At 34.4% G+C, this 19,945-nt stretch overlaps 3 protein-coding genes across 7 annotated transcripts in view; 2 read left to right on the top strand and 1 right to left on the bottom strand.

Annotated features, from left to right (window-relative positions):
• The window catches only part of ecd (ecdysoneless cell cycle regulator), a 31,628-nt gene extending 25,521 nt beyond the window's left edge, over window positions 1–6,107 (top strand). The window contains exons 11-14 of one of the 2 annotated variants that reach the window (XM_022071046.2): window positions 963–1,150; window positions 1,581–1,682; window positions 1,930–2,060; window positions 3,244–6,107. In XM_022071046.2, coding sequence (XP_021926738.1) covers window positions 963–1,150; window positions 1,581–1,682; window positions 1,930–2,060; window positions 3,244–3,456 — 634 coding nt within the window. In that variant the 3' untranslated portion in view covers window positions 3,457–6,107. Of the gene's footprint in view, window positions 1–962; window positions 1,151–1,580; window positions 1,683–1,929; window positions 2,061–3,051; window positions 3,199–3,243 lie in introns of those variants that run through there. The other variant, XM_087350255.1, reaches the window with a different exon arrangement.
• Window positions 6,108–7,450: 1,343 nt separating this feature from the next.
• On the bottom strand, window positions 7,451–15,636 carry LOC110833249 (tether containing UBX domain for GLUT4). 2 transcript variants are annotated; one of them, XM_022071047.1, is made up of 9 exons: window positions 15,416–15,636; window positions 15,252–15,307; window positions 14,977–15,146; window positions 11,869–12,028; window positions 10,948–11,389; window positions 10,202–10,335; window positions 9,404–9,627; window positions 8,721–8,910; window positions 7,451–8,477 (listed from the first exon to the last, which is right to left on the bottom strand). In XM_022071047.1, exons 1-9 carry the CDS (start codon window positions 15,500–15,502, stop codon window positions 8,405–8,407), a joined length of 1,536 nt encoding a protein of 511 aa, XP_021926739.1. In that variant the 5' UTR covers window positions 15,503–15,636; the 3' UTR covers window positions 7,451–8,404. The 2 variants fall into 2 exon arrangements, with proteins under 2 accessions (XP_021926739.1, XP_087206385.1); XM_087350259.1 differs by lacking the exon at window positions 14,977–15,146 and having other exon boundaries at window positions 15,416–15,488.
• Window positions 13,142–19,722, top strand: LOC110833252 (uncharacterized). 3 transcript variants are annotated; one of them, XR_015535470.1, is made up of 4 exons: window positions 15,723–15,878; window positions 16,472–16,547; window positions 17,175–19,116; window positions 19,392–19,722. XR_015535470.1 is itself a non-coding variant. In XM_022071055.2 (3 exons), the coding sequence occupies exons 2-3, from the start codon at window positions 16,489–16,491 to the stop codon at window positions 18,073–18,075; spliced, it is 960 nt and encodes a 319-aa protein (XP_021926747.1). In that variant the 5' UTR covers window positions 13,142–13,358; window positions 16,472–16,488; the 3' UTR covers window positions 18,076–19,722. The 3 variants fall into 3 exon arrangements, 2 of the variants coding, with proteins under 2 accessions (XP_021926747.1, XP_021926746.1); XM_022071055.2 differs by lacking the exon at window positions 15,723–15,878 and adding an exon at window positions 13,142–13,358 and having other exon boundaries at window positions 17,175–19,722; XM_022071054.2 differs by having other exon boundaries at window positions 17,175–19,722.
• The last annotated feature ends 223 nt before the right edge of the window (window positions 19,723–19,945 follow it).

Below are 19,945 nucleotides of genomic sequence, written 5' to 3'. Positions count from 1 at the left end.
ATTTCAAAACCCTGGTATAGAATCAAGTTATATGTATATATATGCATGTATGTACATATTTGTATACAGAGATATTTCCCTGTGTATCTAGTCATTCATCCTTTCATCCTATGAAACAGACAGAATTTCCAGTAAATGACGTACACATTTAGGGAATAAATAATAAGGATATGAAGAAAATTGCATAATGAAGAGCTTCATAATTTGCACTCTGAATTAAATGTTATTTGAGCCATCAAATGAGGATGGATGACATGGGTAGTTCGTACAGCACACAAGGGGTAAATAAGAATTGTATAAAATTTTAGTTGGGAAAAATCTGGAAGAGAACACTTCACAGACTTAACATATGTGAGAGGATAATATAAAAATTGATCTTAAAAGGATATCTGATTGCCGATTGGATTCATGTGGTACAGGCTCTTGTGAAATTGGTAATTAACTTATGATTCCATAAAAGGCAGGGAATCTCTTGACTCTGTGATTATAAGCTGTTCACAAAGGACAGTAGCAAATGTACTACTTTATAATGAACAATTCATACCATAGGTTTAAAAGCTGACTCCACTCCAGGACATCTAAGCCGGTCAGGATTTCCTTTTTTTATTTCCCTGGCTTATTTTTTTGTCAGTGTTTAGAAAGACAACTCATAATTAAATTTGAACAAATGAACCATGGTATAGTATGTAGTACATATTAACTACATCATGTGCATAACCCATGACACATGATAGTCTGTTAATGTTTATTTCATTTTATTGCATATATTCCATTCCATGACATGTATACAAAAACATTTCCAGGTTCAGATTACAGAAAAATATTGGTATAGGGCACACAGTTATAAATCAGATTTAGCTTTATGAAATATTCTCCACCTGTTGATCCACATAATCTAATGAAGATTTATTTTACTCTCTTGCCTATTAGTAAACCTTAATTCTGTTTCTTTAATCCATTAGAACACAAGAAAAATCAAGTGAAACTGAAACTCCTCCACTTCGCCCAAAAAGAGGAATAAAGAAAGGGAAAGGTGTCAGCTTTGCTGCAGAAGTTAGAAACCGTGAGGAAGGGACTTCATCTCCCAGCTCAGAAAACAGAATATCATTTGACCAAGAAGCTTTCTCCTGTGCAGTCCAGAATATTCTTGGTAAGTCTGATGCTGTGAAATTAAATTATCATTTCAAGCATACATGTATATTATATACTGTAGTGTATATTAAATAACCTCAACCCTTGTGTGCTATTTATTCTACATTTGTGCTCAAATCTTCTGACATCATTTGTTTTGGTAGAAATTGTTGTTATCCAATTCTTCAGTTGACCAATGCCAGAAACACAGTGTCACTAATATTAATTGCAGCATTGAAATATTCTAGGATATTAAAAATGTTTTGACTTTGTCAGGAGATGGTGTAATTAAAGCAAAAGATAAAGGACATTGTCATCCAAAAAGAGTTTACTGAAGATATGTATATCTTACGAAAATGTAATTCTACATTCCCTGTTGTTTTCAACTAATTGCTACTATTAACTCAGTGAAGAGAGTGCTTTACTGAAACATCTTTCTGTCTTTTAAGATTTTGTAATACCTGAAGACAGCTGGGATTTGGAATCAGATGGCTCAGGTATGAGTTCATATGAAGATGAGATGGAAATGGATCTTGATCAATTGAAACCAGGTACATGTGTGTGTGATTTAATTATTAAAATTTTATGGATTTGTTATACAAGAGTACAAGAATCAGGTACAAAGAGCACTCATAACTGATGCATCTTTAAATTTATATACACATTTCTGTGAATACAAATATTTCCAGACAGTACAACACCTGTCATTGTTACAGAGTAAAATAATGTAATTGAAGTTAATATAGAAACATTACATCTATATAGACATTGAGGTTTAGTTTGTGATTTAACTTACAGGAAAAGAAAAGAAGGGGAAGGAACCAGAATTTGAATTAAAACAATACATGGACCAGATGGACCGAGAACTAGCCAGTACATCCATGGGACAGAGTTTTGAAAAAGCCAGCAATAGTAAAGATAAGGGCAAGGTATAGCATTCCTTTTTTGTATTTCATTACAGAGGTACTATTCTGCATATCAATAATTTCCCAGTACCAGAAACCAAATGTTTAATACCAATGACACTATAAACAATCCATTGGACATGATCCTGAGCCAATTCCATCCGCTTACCATCCTCACAACCTCTGTCTACAAGATCCATCACAATTGTATCCTTGCATCTCCTTCTATGTGAATGTTTTCAATGAAGTCTACACACAGAAAGTCTCTGTGCATTCTTCGCTCCCTCCATCCTAGTCATATGTCCGGCACATCCTAGCCTTCTGAATTTCACTGTTTGTTCATATTCTGAGGTTCTTTGGTTATATTATATTCTGTATTGCTCATATCATTTTGGGCCAAAATCTTTTTGTATGCACTCTGTTTTCTAACACTTGTACTGTATATTCCTTGTTCAGAGTATGAGAGACCACATTTCACAACCAAGTGAACAAAGTGGCAGAGTTCTTGTTTTACATATCCTTATCTTCAGCATCTTGGAAAGTATACTGGATGTTGGTCAACAGTTTCTGAAATTAATAACAACAAGCAATTCCTCTGTTGAATTTTTACTGTGTTATACCACCAGCTCTTGATCATCTAAGATCTTTATCTTGATTCTTTTCTTGAATATAATATATTTTGATGACTTGTTTGCATCATTAATTTTTCAGATTCCTAGTAATGCTAGTAGAAATTTCTTCCTTGAAGCACTCTACACTGTGGAATATGATATATTCATCTGTGAAACACAGTATATACTTTAGAAAATTATATATTGTAATGAAATGATTGAAAATATGGTGGTTTCAAGTGAGGTGTGTTTGAAGACACTACATAAAATGTTGACTATTTTTAGAAATGTTATGCTGTTCTGCTGCTGTCTTAATTTTTGATACCACAACACACAAACTGGATTGTGTCAAGTTGGCAAAGTGAGAGAAAATATAATTTTGCTTGTATTTATGATTTTTTCAGATTATGTGAATAAATTTACTTCTTATTTCACACCAAGAAACAAGCTCACCCATATAATGCAGTACAGACATCAGAAGAATCACAGGAACAGTTATGTGCATTCATAAGGTGTATGCTGTATCTGACAGTAAAATCAGACAAATGGACTTATAACTGTGGTTTCATTTATAAGTTAATGTTGCTTAATTCCAGAGACCTGTGAACAGCAGTATATCCACAGAAGGTGATACCTTTGAAGATATAGAAGCCTTTGACCCTGTGGATATTGATATGAATGCTCTGAAGAATATTTTGGAATCATACCAGTCACAAATGGGTGGACCTGGGCCTGCTAGCAACATGCTTGGTCCAATGGGTATAAGGTTAGAGTCAGAACCACAGACTCCAAAACCTGGGAATTCATAAAATGTAGGCTAGCTATGCAATAACTGCCAACACTTCCGGTTTCAGCTAATTATTAGATTACAGCTAAAGTTTCTTGAATAATGCATATATAAAATGTAGTATATAAGAATCTATCTTTCTTTCTTTTTTCATTATATGTCATTAAGATAAGGGTAATAGTTTAAGGGGAAAAGAGCTGCCATATATTTCTAGTTGGCTAAAGAAATGACAGCAAATTTCTGGTGGTTAGATAACTAGTTTTGAAATCAAGCTTCTCACCTAAAGAATCCCAGTAACTAAAACAGTTACTCTGTCATCCAACTTCTTTCCCCTCTGTCTTCTACATTTTTATACTAGTATTTTAAGCCTGTTTTCCATCAAAATATTATATTTGGTTAAATAAGGTTCCTGTCCTTAATAGGAATTGTCATTTTATTTTAAGATTTTTGTTCCTGTTGTGCCAAAATTAAAATTCTATTCTTGTTCTATAAAACTGAACAAAGCTGAAATGTCATTTCTGTTTTGGAAGTGGCAAACTTCACACATACTTTGTGTCATCTGTTTTTGTAAGTAGTTACAACCAATTCTTGTTAATCTGTGGTGGCAGCATAATTTTCTTGCCTTCTTGCATCCAATTACTGGAGCATATTTCTGTAGCAGTTTGAATAGGTACTTTGGAATCATCCCTCTTCCTATCTTCACTATCTTCTGTTCCTATTGGATCTTAAGCACACAGCACTATTTGTACATCTTAGTGAACCAGCCATCATGACCAGCCAGTTGGCAGTTGGTTGTTGGTCTCTTTATGTCTATTAATTAATCTGATTCATGTAACAATGCAAAATTTTGCAGCCTTATATAATATTAACAAGACGGTAGTTTGCATGAACTTGCAAGGGCTGAGCTCTGATTGGTCTGAAATCCAGATAACGCAGACACACTGAGATTTCATTTTTAATATCAGAACAAACTAAAACATGTACTCACTATTGATTCTGTACATGGAATTCATTCCTTGAAACAGACTGGTGTACCATCTTCAAAGTGGAAAAATAATGAGACTGAGTTTAATCATCATGACAATCAGAAATGCAGAAATACACCTTTTAGTGTTACTCATGAAATAGTAGGTTCAGGTATGTGACAAAGTTTTTATGTTTTTTACAAAATATTTTTATAAACATGACTTATTCTGGACATTGTCCATTTTCCTGGTTGTGTCCAAATGTGTTCCAGAATCTGGATCTGCTTTTGTCTTCAGGTATCGAGTTGGTCTTAATAAAAGGGCCCATCTGAGTAATAACCTTACCTCTCTCCCATTTTTATACTTGAAGACAGAAACATCCAGTTTACAAAACGTGTTTGAAACAGACCAAGATTATGGATAATGCCCAGAATAATAGATGTTTATTGTAACAAACCATTATCAGAAACCTGTATATTTAGCTAAAATTATTTTCCTCCAGCTTTCACAGATTGAACCATCTGGCCTGTTCCAATGCAAAACAAATTTTGTATATTTATTTTAATAAAATCTTTATTTACCTACTTCTGATAAGAATAATATGATAATATAATAATTGTGTGCCAGGAAAACAGTTTGTTGACTGCATTTCTGTTACTGAAGCTGATGATTAGTTATGTATTCTTGAAGTTTGGGTTGCTTTTACATCAGAAAAGTGGAAGAATGGGAACAGATTTAATCTGAAGAAAATGTTTTAATTATAAATATTGAGTTTATACTGTGTGCTATTTCTAATCAAATATTAATGGACAATTTAACTTTAGCTTAGAATTAATTTATCTCATAAGCTAAATTAATTTTATCATATTAATTAGTTTCTTTTCCAGTATATCAAATTGGATGGTAGACAGAATTAATCAAAGTATTAATTCTGGTGCTGGTAATCAAGAGTACATTATTATTTGTCATCTTTCAAGTAAGTGTTCCTTTACATTAATATTTGTTAAGTCGTGCCATGCTGCTTATGGTAATATTTACTGTATCTTGTCTCTGAAATGAAAGTGTATGGGTATGTTCAATAGTCATAGTATTATCACAATGCAAATTTTGAAAGGGAGAAGCCAGGTAATGATTTATGCAGTAAATTATCATTCTTACAAGAGATGGATGAGCTTCAGCACCAAATGTGTGCTGTGTTCCATTTTATATTGCTCTACTCTATACCTCATATCATGTAATAGTTTAACCTGGATTTCCTCCTTTGACAGCTTGAGAGCCTGTAATGAACTTATATGCACAACTATTTCAATTGCACTGCCATTATTTGAAAGATGTTTAATTTAATTTCAGTATCATTTATTATAAAATTACAATTTTTGTGAGAATGGTGTGTGGCTTTATAGAACCTGTGTGAATGTTCCAAGTGACAAAAAACAAAGGAATGTTGTCAATTTCTGGATTTTTTAAATATCCCTTTAACTCCATAGAGCAGAGTCTCTGCTGAGAAGCTAACAGTTGCTCAGCCAGTCAAGAAATCTCCCATTTTTATGGCACTTGGAAGGTTCATTACTATGTTCAGATGATCCTATCATGAGAATAAAGCAACCCTACGACCCCCTCCTCAAATTTGGTGTTAAATAATCCCTTTATTAATATTAATTGCACATTTTTGGAACAGTGTTGAAAATAAAGGAGAAAGCCAGAGACAGATTTGATCACATTAATTTTTACTGCCTCAGCTGGCTACAAGGAGCAGAGGGAATGTATGAAGCAGTGGCACAGCACATTGACTTTTGGGACATACAATCTGATCATTTCCTTCCCCTGCCATAAAAATCTTCACACACATTTTGCACTACAAGAACGTGATTGGCTAGTACTTAGATTACTCTCGATGATCATGTAAAGGTGACCATGGAGTTACATAGCTAGCAAAAGGGCAGAACACTAGAAGATAGCAGCTATGCCTATAGCTGATTTTACAGTATGTAAAAACAAGCAAAATACAGTGTGTTTAGACTATACATGTAATGCTGTCATTTTACACAACTGATGTCAGTAGTACAATAAAATGCTACATTTCCTCCAGTGACAGAACAGTTTTTGTTCATAGATTTTGTAGTTCAGCAACCAGACTTATGGTTATTGATTGAATGATTGTTTTCTTAATTTCTTCAGCTGTGTTTGATATATTCTGATAAACTTCCTCTTTCAGGCACCCACAGTTACATGAACTAAAATCTGTGTGGAAAGTGGCTACAGACTTGTTATGACTATCCATCCTACTTTCAAATACCCTGTGCTGTATATCTAAAATTATGATACATATCAGATATATTTCAAAATTCTCCAGAAATTGTAAGTAAGGGATTCCACTATATCTTGAAATCCTGGTACACACAAGCATAAAAGAAAGTATAGTTTTCTACCACATGTTGAAATCCAGTTTTTTGAAGATTTTATTGCCAAAGATGAATCCATAAGTGTACAGTCCACTATTACAACACCAGTATAAATTATTACACCACACAGTAACAATATTACTTGTTCTTATTAACAAACTTCTGTGGCAAATTTTTAGATTCAGCAAGTTGTAAGGAAGGACCAGAGATTTGTACTGATAATTTTCAGGTTTAACAAATTGTTTAAAATGGACTTGGCCATAGAAGTGATTTTTTAAAATACATTGCCACAATGGTTTATGGAAATTTTTCATTGAAAGATAATATGATAAAAGGGATAAGTAATACACTTCATGCAGTGTGAAAAACTGGCTTGTTACCCAGTCTGATTACAGTGAAAAAATTTGTCTAGTAGAGAAAATTCTTGTCTCAGTTCTCAAAGTTTTTTCACATTTTTCATCAAATATCCCGTTTTGAACTGAGAGTAGTTCTAGCATATGTGTAAATATAAGCTACAATTCAAAAAAATTTATATCGAGGGCACGAAGTCAGAAGGGCGCATCAACATATTAGCATAAATGAAGATAAAGTAGACCACTGATTGTCCATAGTAATTGTGGGAAGCAGGAGTCCAAATAATAGAACACAGTTAATGCAAATTATATTTTATTAGAATTATCATCTATATAAGTAAAATAAGATCTTATACATATCTGTGCACAGAAACACATGTATTCACATTGTGAAACACAAAAAAGACTAAAAATTCCTTCTTAATGTAATTTTATCAGGAAGTTATAATTTTTGTGTTGGTCTAATTTTTATTATACTTACATACCCACAGTTTTTAAGAAGGTCAACATAATGTCATCTTGATTTTCCATAAAGTAATGTATCAACAGCTGGGGAAATACAGTGTTGTGAGCAGTTAAGAAAAATATAATTACATATTACAGACAGTCTAAGACCACAGATAATCCAATACATGGATAATTCGGTCCCAGATAATCAGCACTCTACTGTAGTTTATATAACACTGTACAGTAGTGAGTTGTATGTCATGCCAGAAGGGTATAATGCTGATGCTGCTCTACAGAGAGATACAGACAGTTAACATCTGGGTGTATTAAGAGTAATAAGGTACATTTGTCAAACCAAATGAGAATAAGAATTTAGTCTCCTGTAAATCAGTCATTTTGTTGATATGCCTTTCTGGCATGATGCTCTCAGTATTACAACAGAGTGAATTACAAAGTTTTATTTTTTTACCAAAGAAGTGCAAATACTTGCTTTTATAATAAAAGAAAATATTTGAAATTCCATTCACTTAATTCTGTCTCATGTGTGCAGTAATGATCTTCACAGCACCATAGTTTCATATAATATACAGATTAATTTCCCATGATCATATTTTATAATGAAAGAGTAATGGTAAAATACTTGTTTTCTCTAAATTATTTGATAGGTTTATACCATTTTGGAACCTTATTATTGGGAGCTCCCACTTATCTCTGTGGAAGTTGCAAAATATACTTGGTCTACTGTCTATATTCATTGCTCATTCAGTTTTTGGCCTAACTTCTCATGAATTTTCTTCCAGGTGTCAAATTCTTCCACAACATTTGGACTGTGATAGAGCAGGAGAGCTAACTGCATGCACTCCTGGCTCAATTCCCCTAACCAAAAAGAAAACAATCAAAAATAATTCCATTACACAAACTCAAATACTGCCCACACCAAGTGATCAGAATTCATGGTATAGTGGAATCATTATTTAATATTCATCCACTTAAATGATTTTCTGCCACTTTAGATTAATTTTCTTTAGTTCCAGACAAGAAGATCTAATTTTACTAAGCAGAATTTCACTACACTAAGAAATGAGGGATGATATGTCAACATTTTAAATTAAATCTCACCTGGATCGGTAAGCTGCAAGTGTCGCAGCACTGGGTGAAGTAAGCTGAGTGAGTATTGCTCCTTGCAAGTATGTTTTAGAACCAGAAGTCAGAGTATCCTTGGTTCCAAAATGTACCATAGCACTTGGTACACACCCAGCATCAAAAAGTCTCATTTCAGGCGTTAGAATATTTTTGGGAGGAGTGGTATCTACAAGATTTAGAAAGAATACACAACTACTAGAAGAGATTAGTTTTACAGAATCTATTATGGAGAAAATCATCTCAGTTCATAGACTCATAATTAAGTAATCAGTTAATGCTTCAGTTTGGTGCATTCTGCTGAATTTGGACAAGACAAGGATCTGTTTCTTGTATTTGGACATACTGCATTGCATACATAAGCCTAATACAGTCAGTAATGTTAGATCAAACCATTCTACATTGATACAAGTTGCACAGGGTGTTACTTATCCCATAAATAATTCAGATCAAATCCATGAGCCCATATTCTTTGAGACTATTTCCAACAAACAGATGGTCATTTACAAGCTCTGTTCTTTCACATCCAAGACAGTGTAACATATGTTCAGGAAAAGCTAGTTTAACAACAATAAATCTAAAAGGCCAAATTTAGAATTTCAACATGAAATGTATTTTTAAAGAAATGCAGAGCTCATTAAATTATTTTAAAAAGTACTCACAAAGATGGAATTCAGTCTTCGGGTCTTCCAGATGGCTTCTAACAAAATCCATGACAGTTGAAATAGTTTCAAGAGGCAAAAATATCCCCTGGAGAACTGTACGGTCAGGAAAATGGATTCGGATTACAGCTCGACGGTACTGATTCAACAGAGACAGCACTCGCTTAGACTCTTCTAGACTTCTCTGTGCACTTGTAACAAGTGATGTCTCTTCCATTTCTTCTCTGTTAATAAAGTAATGTATATACCATTAAAATATATCATATTCACAATACTGTATGTGATTAATTGTATGGTTAAGAAGTAGGACATTATAACAAAGACGAATTAAAAACTTACAGGAGGAAAAGGATGATGTGTTAAGTAACCTTAATATGTTAAAAACCAATATATTTGATGTTCTTTATATCATCACAAAGTTCTCATGAAATTCCCCCTCACCTTTTAACTGTATTTTACAAGGATGATTCAGATGGGATAATATTCCTGAAATGATGTATATAGTGACACAGTTTTAACAGATTTCTCAAGCTGTCTGAGTTCAAGTCTAGCCAGATCAGAACTTTAAGGATTAATGCTTTGCAGAATCTGTGCTATTTTCAACCATACCTTTTTCATACATGTCAGAAAATTTGAAATGGATGAACTGTTAATGGGAAGTCTTAACATTTTGATTTTAAGAAACATTCTTCAAAAGTCTTGCCAAATTGGAGCACAACTTTTCATAACTTCATACTTCCAATGGCCAATTATATTTCATGAATGTTCTTCTTTACTATTATGTTCCTGAACTCTCACCTCCTCCTCTTCAAGTCACTGAGAAGGGACCGTGCATCTTCCACTGTCAGTTCAAAGAAATCATCGGGCAAATCTTCATAAGGTACAGTTTGGGCCACTTCAAGACTGAAAGCAATGGCATTTCTTTCTCCTAACTATAAAGAAAATCACAAACAGTTAATTCTTTTGATTTGAAAGTTACAAAGGGGAATCACACACACACATATTCTATAAGAACCTAGTCAGAAATTCTCTCTTCATGAGTAGTTTATGTCACTCATGAAGTATGCATGACATGAAGATGGCTGTCTTCTGGATTGTTGCTCTGTGTAGTAAACATCTACCAGACTACACAGCACTACAACTCAGAAGACAGCCATCTTCAAACTCACCGCTGTGAAAACCTCAAATCCTACATATGCATGAAATATTCATGTTTTCTGACAATATACCCAATTTTCCTTGATAAGACGGGTAATGCCCTCATTCCTAACTTTCCAATTTGTATAACGAATTTAGTGGTTTTAAAACTTGAAGGCAGCTAAATATGTTGCTGGATCCTATCCTGAGCCATGTCAATTAAAACACATCACCAAAATGCATTCCTTTAACAGCCAATTTAATATCCTCTCCCATGCACAGTGGTGACTTTCTAAGTGTCGTCGCAAAATTCTGTAGTCTATTCTTAGTCTTCCCATCAGAGTCTATGATAGCAAAGTTCTTCTCTTTGCAATTTCCCACACAGTTCAATTCTTTTAACAGCTTACCAGTATTACTTCATTAGGCTCCTTGTGATCTGATAATGACAGAGTTGCGTCAGAACTAACTGCTGAAGTTTCCATTGATAAATCATTACTTTCTATTCCTTCTTTCTGATTTTCCAACACCATCTGCATAGAATATGAAGAGATGCTTCCCGCTGATATTTCCATAGAAATGTTTTGATTTACATTTTCAGCTGTTGATTGTATTACAGACATAGATGCAACTGTAGGTGATTCTGTTAGACCACTACTTGAACTATCTATAGTTCCTGCTGCTGAACTGCACCCTGGGTCTAATAGAGAAGTTTTAATAATGGGAGACTGTTCTGGAGATGTGTTTGATTCAGATGCATTTTGTGGTGGAAAATTTGCTACAGATCGTTGAGGCAGAGGTCCAGAGACATTTGCCTGATGATGTAATTCTTCTGGTGTACGATGAAGAAACCTGTAACAAATTAGATTAGAATACATAACTTTGACAAGTGTGGAACATCCCCATATTTGGGTGACTAAATAATTTGTGACATGTGAAACTGATGAAAGTGGGAATAGTTTCATTGGACATTAAATGTCATATACCTATACAGAAGTTACATGGTAACTCTGAGGCATTTATTTACAAATTAATACTGGTTACCATGAACAATGATAGCTCAGTCAGTAGTTCTATTCTCAGAGGCAAGAATTTTTCTTTCCACTGCCACATACAGACTGGCTACAAGGCCTACTATCTCCTCTCCAATGAGAACAGGGGTTCTTTCACCAGAAGTAAAGGTGCTGAAACATCGAGCTTTACCTGCACTCTCCCATATGCTTTCATTGTATGTTTACATAAGCACAGGATCAACTTACCTTCTTTACCTGACAGGTTACCAACAATCTCAAAACTAAAACATATCTTTGAAAAAGGATATAAGTCATTACCTAAGCATGGCTCTACCTCCTGTGAGCCCAAGACTACGAAGAGTTGTCTCTTCAAGAGCTTTCATACCAAATATTTCTTTGCGCATATATATAATGACTGGGTTTGAGTTAGGATCAGCTTCTTCTGAACATAACTTATTTATCACATCCCATAATGAATCTGAAAGTACATAACAATAACTTCTGATATGAAGTAACATACACCATTTTTGAGGAAGGGTCACTGATCCCCAATATAGTGGAAATTTTAGATAAAACAAATATCAAGCCTTCTAGCACATACATCTTCTAAACTCCATCTCCCATGGGAACGGTCCAGTTGGTAATGCCGAAACCTCACCTGAAATTTTGCTCGTCAACAGAGCCCATCTAGTAATGATTGTACGCAAAATTTCTGCTGCTGATATGCTGTGCAAGGGTGCGAAAAAATTGCTCAAAGTTTGAATGTTCAGTTAAAATTCGTGCCACTTCAGGACATTTTTCCCAGAGTTCTGACCTTCCAGTGTTCTCTCATTTGTCTTAAGAATAATTATGCCAGGTTTCTTCTTTCTGAGCCACAAGCGAATGAGTAAAAAAACATGTGAACCCTCAATTTCGAGTTTACGTATGACCAGTAGATTTTGCAGTATTTACTAAGGGGAAATACGACAATTTCTTACAAATTCATCTTCTGGAACTCAGGTTAGTTTTCGGGTTTGTGACCTTGGTTATCAGATCCTTTCCCAGGGGCAAACTAAATTTGCCTTAGCATCCGAACAACAAAAAACATCTTTGCCGGAAATCGAATGAAGGAAACATTTTTCTCTCACCCAGGGATGGATTCAACAGCGTCCGGGCAAGTATACTAAAACCGGACATTATTTCCAAATAAGGGCAAATGAAATTGTAAAATTTTCTTCATGCCTCTTTTCATTGCTTTTAAATTTATTTCCTTCTTATAGAGAAAATATTTAATATTAATTTATGCTTTTTACAGTTAGGATGGAATGTAACCAAATTATATCTTTGAGTAATTATCTTTGTATTATTTTTAACTAAAAAGAATGTGTAAATATAGAAAAACAATGGTCAGCTTTTATATGAACACCTGTGTGTACAACAATGTAATAAGAAGTATTGGAATTTCTAAACCACACCTGCAACAATATTGACTGAGCATGCCTTAAGGCTCATTTCTTATGCATGCAGTATAATAGACTGAATAAACTGTATTGCACTCCAGTCATTTACTAATTGTTACGTCATAGTTTCCTTTGGCATTGTCACATTAACAATCCGCTTTCGTCAGTGTGGAAAGAGCTGGGCTGTGAATCACTTGTATGAGAAGTGTGTTGTAGACGAGATACTTTTGTGCTTTTAAAAGTCTTTCGCAATAACCAAAGTACTTATCTTCTGTGAATTACTAAGAAATTCTTGACACTGTCCTTCACTGTCTCCATTTTATTTTGCCGGTGGACATCAAGGTCTCTTCCTTTTGATGAAAGAGTGAGGTAAGATCATCCTAGTTATTGTTATTATTGCGTATAACATTTGCAGGTTTTCATTTACATTTGTGAACTCTTGGAAGAGAATTATGCTTGTCTTCTTTCTAACACAAATTCAATTTTTTATTCCATTGACTTCTGTTTGTTTACAATAACAATAATTGTTACATAATATTTTTTGTAGGCATTGTTATATTAGTATTATATATATTGATGTCAACAATCAGAAAGAACAGCTATGAATAGCTTGTGGAAGTAGTGCGTGGTAGATGAGATACTTTTGTGCTGTTAAAAACCTTTCAGAATAACCCAAGTGCTTATCTTATATAATAATCTACTATAAAAATTTGCGATTCCTCGTTGTCGTCCACAAAATGACGTCATCAACAATGTCAACTTATGTTTGTTTATACTCGGCATTGTTGTGTTCCACAACAATGCCGAGTACAACACAACAATCTATCTTCTTCTCTTCTACTATAAAAATTTGTGATTCCCCGTTGTCGTCAACCAATTTGTCGTCAAAGAATGACGTCATCAACAATGCCAACTATAAACTAAGTCGGCATTGTTGTGTTCCACAACAATGCCGAGTTTAGTGTCTTAAGATTTTAAAACGCAACCAACCCCCCCGAAGGAGGGGGTTGGTCAAGTGTTTTAACCCTCCATTCGGGGGGTTTAATTTAGTTTCTTACACAAGATTTTAAAATGCAACCCCCCCCCCCCCCCCCGAAGGGGTTGGTTGCTTTTTAAAAACTTGACCAGCTTCTCCGAGGAGCTCCGAAAGGAGCGTCCTGCCCTAGTTATTAAGAAATTTGTGATACAGTCCTCCACTTCATTTTATTTTTGATTAAATTGTTTATTGCCAGTGGCGTGAATTTTAAATATACATTCCAATTTTGAGCAATATTTTTGCACCCTTGTGCAGCGTATCAGCAGCTGAAATTTTGTGGACAATCATTACTAGATGGGCTCTGTAGATAAGCAAAATTTCAGGTGAGGTTTCAATATGACCAACCAGACCATTTCCTTGTCAGACTTATTCTCAGATGAAATTTCAACATGCTATAATGATGGATCCATTTTATCACATTTTTAAATCTTCCATTTCCTGAAAAAAAGCTACTTCTTATTCAAATATCAGTATTACTGCCAGTTCCCAAGAGTTCCGCACATCAAAAAAGACTGAAATGAGGTAAAATGTTTTAGAATATAAATTTCCCAAAACTTAAAGTGAAATATTAATAGAGAATTAACTGTTTGGCTAACAAAACTGAACACCTGGAAGCAACTGTCATAAAGCCATAACAAATATAAACAGAAAATAATAGCCAGTATATTCAGGTTCTTCATTTCTGTATACCTAGATGTATTTACCAACTTGCACATGTGCTTAGACAGCAATAATTTGAAAGAAATTTCCCCACAATAAAATACACTTCAGCATGTTAAAAATTTCTGTATATTCCTTCTTAGTATGTTCCTACCATATACTCATAAAAGAAATGGTTATGCAGACAGGTAAACATAGTGAGGAAATATCTGTTCATCTATGCATATTCGATCTACAAAACTACTGATCCATTCGATGACTTTTATAGTGATGAAAAATAAGATCCTTTACCTGTTGGGTGAAAATCACCCATGAGCCGATCACCAGTTTCCAACTGTAGACCTAGAATAACAGTCGTTTCCTGTCGTGCTTTCTGTGCTGCTGCCATCTCAAGCTGTGCATTATTAGGTAGCCCAGAAAACCGTATAACTGACGTTGTGTCGAGGACATGGTTGTGATGTCTATAAATTTTAAATTAAATACGGGTATTTTTAAAATTCAGTCTACGGAAAATTACACACCCAGAGGAATGTATTGGTCTTGCCGATTTAATGATCAATACTCACTTAATATCATACTCTTCTGGTTTGAAACCCTGTTTCCTGCATACTTCTTCCAAAACCTGCATCAGAGAAAGGTTAAGGAAGACACGACAAATGTTGAATTGTACAAATCATTAAAATATCTTATAGCTGACACTATACACACAGTCGAATTGCAGTTTTCATACCTGCAAAATAGTGGTATTTGGTGTAACTTTCACATTCTGTCTTCTACCGTTCGGAGCTAGAACAATGACACAATTAATTGCCGCCATTACACCTGACGTAACATCACACTTATTTATTTGTATTATTTGTTTACTTATTTATGCTCTTCCATATTCATATCTGAACACATAGAGAATCTTTTTATTTCTAATCCGTGATTTATGTTCGTTGTAAATTTCTATCACGGAAGACTACGTTTTAATATTTTCTGTGGTGACTCGGAACCGCAAGCACAGATTATTTCAACACCACGGTATCCCATAAAGAGCATAAGTTCGTATCACAAACAGAAAGAAAAATGGCTATGTTGGGTACGCTTAGTCATCGTTTGTGTTTATAGAGATTAATGATCTGTCTCGTGTGGAGTATGAGTAGCGTGTACATAAATAATTACATACACGTGTTTACATATTTTGAGTCCAGGTAATTATAGGAAAAGTTTGTTTTGAAACAAACAAAATGGTTTCATTTTCCCGCGTTATTAATATTTATTCGTTGAGTATTAATGATTACACGCTTACGTGATAAATGAGTTAACCAAAAATGTGTATGATTTTGAAACTGCAAGTATCTAATTGGGTAAGACGAAATAAAAGTAAACACTGACCGCAGTTCTACTGAACTGCGTAGATCCACAAGGACCAATTTCATTAACACACCAGGTCCTGTCATTAGAAATTTAGTATCTGAAAAGAGGATTAATAACATTTATATTGTGGAAAATTACAACAACAAGTGTTTATTGAAGTAAAATTTCTGATTTTTGAAAATGGAAGATTTGAATTATAAGAATTTAAATACTATGCAAATTGGAACAATTACTTGATTGTGACACCGCTACTTAACTGAATTATATGTGAAAGGTGTATGCATTTTATTGTAAGAGTATTAATTGGTTTTGTGTTTCAGCTATCTTGTCAAAATTCAAAGTTGTCATTAAATCATTGGTCAGTAAGGATGTATATCATCACAGATACCAACGTTTCTATAATTAATGTATGGTGATTCTTTTTCAGACAATATATAACTCAAGATGGCAGAAGATAATTACCTTCCAGCTAGTCTCGAGAAATTAGAGATTGATTCACACAGGTAATGCCAATAGTAAACGTGCTGTATGTTGTGCCTGTGCAAAAATCAAATCAAATCCTTGACAAATTTGGGGGGGGGGGGGATTTTGAGTGTTTTTATTCCAGAAAGTTCTATTATGCATGCAGATTGGATAAAAAACCTGAGGTTTTTTATCCAATCTACATGCATTATAGATGCTGTCTTATGTAGGAAGTTAGGTATTAGATCACAGTTGCTGTACTAAGGATGTAACTTTAATATTATTATAAAATGCTGAACATTCTGAGTGTGTGTGCATATTTCTGTTTTATATGGCGGGTGAAACAGAGGTCAAGGCTTCTCTCTCTATTTCTTCATTTTTAATTCTGCCTCCAACATATTAAGTCAGACCAACAGCTTCTTGTTAATGAATATTATAATTTCCAGCATTCATGTAGATAGAATGACTAGACGATCATGGGACAAGGGAGTATGCTGGAAGGAGAAGCATGATGGCTTAAGGCACGTGAGGAGACAATTGATCCATGGGACTTCTCTCTGTGGTCTTCATGTAAAAAATTGTGTGAGAGTAAATACAATAAAATGAAGGTCACGTGTCAAAACAGTTGTAAGGCAATGGGTAATATATGAATTGTTTGGTTTTTGCAGGGAAACGTACAACTTTAAGCATGTAAACCCATTCAGTCGGGAAGGTGGTCGTACCTGTAAAAAGGTGTCAAATCCTATTGATGAAACGTTTGGAAAACTCAGTTTTTCTGGAGAGGAATGTACTAGTACATCATGCCATTGTAATGTTCAGTTCTTGGCCGTTTCATCTGCAGCACACCATGATAGTCTGTGTGATGACTGGTCCAATTGCAAACGGGTACTTCATGTTCATCCTACAGTTACCTTCAAGAGGAACCTTGTACGAAAGAGCAAGCTGGGTGTTGTTTGTGCTGTGAGAAAGACAGATAAGAGTAATAAAATTTTGAAGGAACCTGTTTTGAAACTTGTAAATAGGTCACTGCAGAATATGTTGCCACTCAACAAAATTGATGTTAGAACGATCCCTATATCAAAATTGGCTACTGATAAGGCTGTGCAAGAAAGTGTCACTGTTCCATTGCATAATTCTGTAAGCAGTTCTAAATCGCAAGAGTTGTTTGGTCACAGCATTATTTCACACCAAGATTTTAGGTCTCTCCTTTCATTGTCAACAAAAGTTTCTTCCACAGACAGAAGCCAGAGTTACAGTACCCCTAGCTTTCATCACATGCGTGCAAATTGTAGATCCAAACAGATGTGTATGGGAGAGCCAAAAGTAGGGAAGAAAATGTCTTCAGGGGAGAACACGTGTGTTGGCTGTGTGATGAAGAAGCTGGCAGCAACTGGGCTTACACACAACAATGGTAACAACTCAGGTGGTCAGTCATGCTCACAGCAAGCCAGGATGACTGTTTCTGGTTCTTGTGATGATGTTACAATTGATGAATTAGCCAGCTACTTTGATGTCTTTGTTCATATCCCTAAAAAAATGTCCCACATGGCTGAGATGATGTATATTTAGGAGCATGGTCAGTCAGTAATTTCTCCTTCTTAAGTAAAATTTTGACTAGTTTTTCATATGTTAACTTCGTGTTTATAAACAAAAATTAAGTACTATTTTGTATGTCAGTTTTTCTAAATACAGTTTAGGTGTCTAATTTCCCAGCCAAACAGTACAATTGTAGCTGCCATGAAAGCTTTCACTATTGCTTTTGTAATACAACACATTGAGGCTGAAGAAATTACTGTTATTACATAGACGCTCCAGAGAACAGAATGCATGGCAGGAAAATACGTGAAGAGACTACAGTAATATTGTACAAAGACTGCATTGCATTACACAGTAAAAGCTAGGTATGTTTCTGCTGGCGATTTCAATTACCAGTATAGGCATATCTCCATATTCACATGGAAAAATCACCAGTAGTGAAAATGAATAAGATCATTGGCTGTGCTAATGAACTGTATACTTACACATAATGCAGTACTTTAAATTAAAACATAACAGCAGTTGAACAGAGTTCATGGCTATGAGCATATTGTTAAAAGTACTAAAAAGAATCCCCCTCACAGAGTGTGCATACAGGTGACTTGTTTGATGCAAGGCAGGGTTTACTCAGTAATGCTGTTATTGGCAACTGCTTTCTTTTCTTACTCATTTTCTGTGTTTCTGAATAAGGCTACATAGCAATATCAAACTCATGTTTATTCCCAGACTTCTTTCCAGGAGTGGGCCATAAACATTAAAAAGCACTATGGGTAAATTTTATAAGAAAATTCTTGATAATGTATTGGTAGCTTGGCCACAAATGGTGACTATAATTTGTAATTAATAATTTGTCTTCGTAAAACTGCCATTTTAAAATACATGCAGTGTGTACACAATGCGAAGTCAGATGGAGTATATATTTATGTATGTTTGTTATTTCAAACACTGTTTTTGTAAGATAGCTGGTTTATATACTACCTTTTGTGAGGTCACTCATGTTTTTTTTTCTGGCTGTACTTTATTTATTACTTAATACCTTCTGTTTCTTTATCTGAACTTACAATGAACAATAAGGTAAGTTTAAGGTTTTCATGCGTCATGTTTGTGTTTTGGATTAAAATATATAATAAAATACAGGTCAATACACAAAACTATATTTGGGTGTTAAAATTTAAATGTTAAAATTTAAAATTTTAAATTAGCGCTATTCATCACTATAAGCGCGCAAATGTAACATCCTTTTAGTGATGAATAGCGCTAATTTAAAATTTAAAATTTTAACATTTAAATTTTAACACCCAAATATAGTTTTGTGTATTGACCTGTATTTTATTATATATTTTAATAAGGTAAGTGCTTATAAGTTATTGGTGAAGCCTCTGGGGCATTTGAATTTATAAACTGATATTGCTGATGTGCAGGTAGAATAACTGTTTATAATTGACTGCACTTTCTGAAAGGGAAGTATGAACAAGTTTTATTATGGTTTGGATGTAGGTTAAGGATGCCTGGCAACCCATAAAAATATATGATTGTCCCCTAACTTTAATGTCATATTCTGGTGCCCCAGAACAGTCTATCAGGATGCCCAGTTTTTTCCTATGTTAGAGCTTCCTTGATGCAATGACTTGAACAATACAATGTAAATAATTCTCCAAAATAAAATGTAACTTTTTTCTTTTCCTGTTTTATTTTTTCAAAACTCTACTACACTAACAAACATGTACCCTGCAACCATTGTACTGAGTTTAGTGCCAAGTGGCTATCACCTTGTATTTCAAAGGTCCCAGGCCCAAATCTCTACCTGGAGACCTTTTCTGACTCAGGGTTCTTGTCCCCTTCCTGAATCCCTTCATTGCTTCTTAAATGATCTGATGCTACATAGTCTGCTCTACTGGAAGTG

The sequence above is a fragment of the Zootermopsis nevadensis genome, unplaced genomic scaffold, assembly GCF_977971745.1.
Source record: "Zootermopsis nevadensis isolate Lab colony 2312 unplaced genomic scaffold, Znev_1.0 Znev_ptg000017l, whole genome shotgun sequence".
Classification (NCBI taxonomy): domain Eukaryota; kingdom Metazoa; phylum Arthropoda; class Insecta; order Blattodea; family Termopsidae; genus Zootermopsis; species Zootermopsis nevadensis.
Note: the sequence above shows the minus strand (reverse complement) of the source record. Positions and strands in the feature narration are given on the sequence as shown.

What these genes read in the sequence shown, in the direction of transcription:
- LOC110833249 (XM_022071047.1), bottom strand. Translation starts at nt 15,502, where the DNA reads ATGGCGGCAATTAATTGTGTCATTGTTCTAGCTCCGAACGGTAGAAGA. An exon ending in GGGTGATTTTCACCCAACAG is followed by an intron (nt 12,029 to 14,976) that starts GTAAAGGATCTT and finishes ATGTACTTTCAG; the next exon opens with ATTCATTATGGGATGTGATA. An exon ending in GGAGGTAGAGCCATGCTTAG is followed by an intron (nt 11,390 to 11,868) that starts GTAATGACTTAT and finishes AATTTGTTACAG; the next exon opens with GTTTCTTCATCGTACACCAG.
- LOC110833252 (XM_022071055.2), top strand. Translation starts at nt 16,489, where the DNA reads ATGGCAGAAGATAATTACCTTCCAGCTAGTCTCGAGAAATTAGAGATT. An exon ending in TTAGAGATTGATTCACACAG is followed by an intron (nt 16,548 to 17,174) that starts GTAATGCCAATA and finishes TGGTTTTTGCAG; the next exon opens with GGAAACGTACAACTTTAAGC.